Consider the following 5,537-nt stretch of genomic DNA (forward strand, 5'->3'; position numbering starts at 1 on the left):
TCTTGAGCACATTAGTTCTAGGCAAGAAACTTACAACATTATTAACAATAATATTAACAAGATTCAAGTTATTATTCTCAAGATCATCTTTTAATTTTGATAAGTTACAAAATGTCTCTTTTGTATTTCCAAGAAGACCATAGTTGCCTAACAATTCATCTCAAACCTTAATAAGTTCATCTTCTTCGTAGTCATAGATGCATTTACTAAAGTCTTGAAACTCTCCCGATACAACATTAAGATTCTTCAAAACATTCTAATATAAGTGCCAAATATAGAGGCCATGGAATGTCTCTGGACATGTTAAGGCTAGAGCTTTAGCCAATACTGCTTCTTGATCATAGTGGCTTTTATTTTTGGCATGACTGTAGATAAAGTTTTGAACAGATATTTTTGGCTTTTATTTTTGCACCAAATATAGTGAAATACCAAAGCTTTCAAGTAAGTCGATCTCAAATGTAGAGAGGGTGCTTTTATTCTCTAGGAGAGTTATGAAGAGTTATGTTAGGACCAGAAGCCTAATGTGTATGTTTAACAATAAATTGAACAATTTGAAACTTTCCTGTTGAGTGATAATCTACTTTCATTCTCACAAAACGTCCAAACCTTGATTAAACATGGCACGTTAGCATCATGTTTATCCTTCCCACCATAACCTTCACATGAACAACAAAATAATCTATGAATTATGTGGCACACAAGATGAAAAAGAATGTGGTAGGAGAAAATAGGACTAAGCGCATTTCCGAGCACTATTGTTTCAATCTAGGGTAAGAGAAGATAATGAGACCTTTGAAACAAAGAGTTAACCTAGTTCCACAATGAAATATGTATGAGGTTAAATGTGATACGAATTTTTGAATGACGTGACAAATATTATTTGTCGGCACATAGTATGAGATAGAAGCATATTACAAGATATATTTAGATATCCTTATTTACACGGTTCTATAGTCTTCTTTTATCCTTTTCTCTCCCCAATATTTCATATTCCTCTCAATTTTCTCTCCACAACTTTATTCAGGAACAAACTTGGATTAAATTCTTCAATAAGATTCATGAAAATGCATTTGATCTGATAATAATATAATTTGCATCCATCTTCTTTAGTGACACTGAGTGCATTACATGAAGGTCTTCAGCGGTCCTTTCTATATGTCCTCCATTGTAAAAAAAGTCAGAGAAAACGGGTAGTGAAAGAAAAGCAAGTGGTTCAAGGAGGGACAGACTTTTTAACATTTAGTCATACTCCTCTTGGAGAAGACAATTACATGAAAATGTATAGAAAAATCAAAGGATAATGACATATGTATCGTTTAATTTACATTGAGATTACATTTTTACCATTAAAAATACATTAAAAAACAGAATTGTTTTCTCCAATAATGTAGAGGATTATTTTTGCAAGTTTCCTAGTACACTACCAATGATCACTTAGAACCATGCACACTAAATTTGGCAAAATTCTTGACAAATTTAGCATTGGATAATATAGTTACACAATTCTATTATTTATCATACATATGTCATATCGTCGAATTCAATGTAACACATATCACATACTGGATTCGTCTCATAAAATTAATATAAAAATGTTGATCGGCATATACAAATGAACTACATATTTGTATTTGTATCACATACATGATAACTATGGGTTGTAGCTCCAAATTTTGACAGAGTTACTTTATCATATTTATATTGATTTAGTGCATGTCACGAAGAGTTTGAAGAAGTCATGAAAAGTAGTTGGATGCTTCATTCCTTTTTTATAATCCTTCTCAAGCTTTCATTAGCTGACTAATGGTTACAGTAGTGTAGACCTGATATGTCTTATTATTTTAATTCTCAGATAAAACTGATAGAAGCTATTCGAAGAAATAACGAATTGATTTTTTTTTGGGTACATGTTAGTATTTTTTGGTACATAAAAAACGAATTGATTGACAAAACATTACTAATTAGTTTTTTTCACATTAGTTTTGGAAACATCTTTCAAAACATATTATAGGATTTATTGGTATAAAGAATGGTATCCTGTCACCCAATAAATCAGGAATGTCACACATACAAAGTAAAGCCACTTTTGTAGGCTTTATTGAAAAATCCACAATTATAGGCAATAGATATGAAATTAGGCCAACATTCATTTTAAATAAATTTTTTATTTTATTTTGGGCCCCTTTTGGGCTTGGATCGTGTATTGACTTGGTAAATACACACATGCCGTTTTGGGCCGTCGGTATGAGGGATCCATTGGAGACCTCACGCTACAAACCCATCATCAAAACTCGCTCCCTCTTTCTTTTCGTGGGACTTGAGAATTTATACAAGCAGACAAAGTAGGATTTCGAGAACTGACACTGATAATCAATATTGTGGGTGTATTCGAGAACGATCTTACAGTGCAATAAGAAATCGTATAATAGAGAACTGATATGTTTTATCTTGGGGACAACGTGGTTGACAGTCTGCTTGCACAATTTTAACAGTACCACGAAACATCTTAGAGAGCAACCTAGTTGTGTCTCAGTCAGTAAAAATTATCCCGTGCTATTCAGACTGTTTTTCTATGTTCAATATTGTGTGTTAGTTCCTATTTTCTTAATTCTATTTTAGTTATGTGATATTGTTTCCATAACTCTATTACCCAACAAGGACTTAATTCATTTTGAATATATCGTTGTTCTTCCCAATAATTGTCGCTCACATAAATCAAATATTTAACTTTTTAACCTATATGAGAGTCTAGTGATGTCTTACACTACTAGATTAACTATTCTTGATAAATTTACTTATAGTATTAATAAAAACAAATTTGGCTACTGATTCTTAAGCGGCATTTAAAAATATTGTTAGCAAAATTAGTATAAGTAATTGGGACAACTGTAAAGGCTTCACAATTGTAATTGTGGCTTCTCCAACTGTATCTTTTCACAATTTTCCGTAATTGGGACAAATGGAGACAATTGTGAATCCATTCACAATTTAAAACATTGCCCATAACTGCAGGACCAAACCAAAGAATAGAGGAATTATCATACAATTTTCCTCTTTGTATTGTTTGAGCATTTTTGCAAATGCAGATGAACAAAAGTTGATCATGTAGCTTGGTTTGAGATTATGAGACTATTCAAGCCCTTTGGTTTGGTTCACCAAATATCCTCCTAAAGTTTCCAACCACCTTATAAATCGATCCCATTACACCCAGACAGAGATACACAAAGACCAGACAAAGAGATACACAAAGATTATTGCTTTCAGTAAGATTGAACACTTAATTTTGACTTTAACCAATCAGACAAAAGGTTTTTATTTATTTATAAGCATGTCTGAATCACCCCAAGAACATGCAGGGAACAACAAGTTGTAAGAACATGACATATTCTCCAACTAACATAAAGATCACAAATAAGAGCACACATGTCATTTATATCAGTGTTTTAAATTATACTATAATTGTGGCCGTAATACTGCGGTTTCCACATTGACATTTGTGGTAAATACAACTAACCAGAAACCCAATTTAAAACACTAATCATACATCATATAAAAATAATATAATGAGTCATGCTAATCAAACAGCCGCAAACAGCAATAGGACAATCCAAAAAAACAAAAATAGACAAATACTTAGAAATCAAATCCACCGCCATCATCAAAGCCAGCATCATATCCAGCATCATAGTCACCCACATCAGAGACCATGTCTCCAATCAAAAGTCCTCCCAGAGCACCACCAAGCAACCCAGCTCCCAACCCCATTCCAAACTTGTTCTTCTTCTTTCCCTGTTGTTGAGCAGGTGGGTACCCATAACCCGGTTGTTGACCAGGCGGGTACCCATAACCTGGCTGTTGAGGTGGGTACCCATACCCTGGTTGTTGACCAGGTGGGTACCCATAACCGGGCTGTGGTGGATAACCATAGCCCGATTGTTGAGGTGGTGGGTACCCATAGCCAGGTTGAGTGGGTGGATACCCATACCCATATTGCTGCGGCGGCGGAGCATAGGCTGCACCTCCATACGGAGGTGTTGTACTAGATCCAGCCGCCGCAGCTGGATAAGCCATCACCGGCTCCTGCTTTGATCCTGCAGCGGGTGAAGGATAGCTCTCTTGCTTTGATCCAGGAGCTGGTGAATGATAACCCATTTGCTGCTCCTGCTTCGAACATGCTGCCGGTGGAGGATACCCCGACCCGGCCGGTGGATAAGCCACCGGCGGCGCCGATGTTGCCTTCGCCGGAGCTGCAACATTCTCACCGAATTTATACGATAAATTCAGCGATCCCTTCGCCTTCCCAGATTGCATCCTCACCTGATACGTAACATGTCGGAAAGATCCATCGCCAGGATTGTCAATAAGCTCCTTGACCGGAATATGAACGGTGCCAATAATAGTATCGCCGGCGACGGTGCGACTTGAGAAAAGCTTGATCTCGAGGTTCAAACGGTTCTGCTGTGCAAGAGAATCGCTGACCGTGAATTTCAAAGAGAAATTCCATATGGGGTTGGTGCCGCCATCTTTATGCACCGGTGTCTTAATCTTGTGAAGGTTATTGGGGTCGCCGGAGATCAAAACGACGGCGTAGACATCCATCTTGGATAAGAGGTTAACATCTTTGATGTCTTTTGCAGAAACAACGTTGAGTTCTAAGGTTTTGTATTCCATCGTTAGAGGTAACAATTATGGAACAACAAAAAACAAGGAATGAAATGTTGAGAGAGGTTTTTGTATTTAGAAATTTGGTTTGGCTGGCGATTTGGACGTGAAAGTAGGGATTGGATGGTAATTTTGGAATGAACGATTGTCAACTATGGATGGTGGTTTAATATACACGAATTTAGGAATCTTCTAGGTATTAAATTAACACGTTAACTTATTAATGTGTTTTTTGGTAGATAACTTCTTTGTTACTTTTTCATTTTTAGATATCGTTTTCTTCTGTTATATTTATTTTGGCCAATTATAACTACATACTTATTTTTTAGTCTCACATTATAATTTAATATATATCTATAATAATAAAGAATAATATATATTTTCATATAATAGTAAATATCATTCATATTTTTAATTTAGTCTCACAACTTATTATATAATTTTTCACACAATTTCTTTAGTGAAGGATATCATTCATATTCTTAAGGGATGGATATTATTATTTCAATAAGAATTTGATAAACTTAATGGAAGGAATGCTCTTAAAGTAGGTTTCACATAAAGTTCAGTTTTAATGAATTTTGTTGAGCAAAATATATTAAAAATGAGTTTTTTATTGTTAATACTCCTATTGTCTTGGCGGTAATTAGATACACCCTTATAGTCTTTTGAGGTAAATTAATATAGTTTGACTAACGAGAAAAATACTTAATGCACCACTTAACTATGTATTTATGTTGGATTTATGATGTCATCATCAAAGAAGAGTGGCACGAGCCTGGCCACGTCTTTTACGCGACTCTTGATATTTGGACGTTTACTTTCTATTTCAATTTCCAGTTCTAAAATTCGAATCTTAAAATGATGTTTGTATT

The 5,537-nt window shown here is 35.0% G+C and overlaps 1 protein-coding gene across 3 annotated transcripts; it reads right to left on the reverse strand.

The window, feature by feature from the left end:
* Nucleotides 1–3,550: 3,550 nt before the first annotated feature.
* Nucleotides 3,551–4,819, reverse strand: LOC109341591 (protein SRC2-like). 3 transcript variants are annotated; one of them, XM_019579530.1, is made up of 2 exons: nt 4,128–4,819; nt 3,551–4,091 (listed from the first exon to the last, which is right to left on the reverse strand). In XM_019579530.1, the coding sequence occupies exons 1-2, from the start codon at nt 4,669–4,671 to the stop codon at nt 3,634–3,636; spliced, it is 1,002 nt and encodes a 333-aa protein (XP_019435075.1). In that variant the 5' UTR covers nt 4,672–4,819; the 3' UTR covers nt 3,551–3,633. The 3 variants fall into 3 exon arrangements, with proteins under 3 accessions (XP_019435075.1, XP_019435077.1, XP_019435074.1); XM_019579532.1 differs by having other exon boundaries at nt 3,551–4,077; nt 4,219–4,817; XM_019579529.1 differs by having other exon boundaries at nt 3,551–4,818.
* Nucleotides 4,820–5,537: the final 718 nt, after the last annotated feature.

This window comes from Lupinus angustifolius, unplaced genomic scaffold, assembly GCF_001865875.1.
Source record: "Lupinus angustifolius cultivar Tanjil unplaced genomic scaffold, LupAngTanjil_v1.0 Scaffold_511, whole genome shotgun sequence".
NCBI lineage: Eukaryota > Viridiplantae > Streptophyta > Magnoliopsida > Fabales > Fabaceae > Lupinus > Lupinus angustifolius.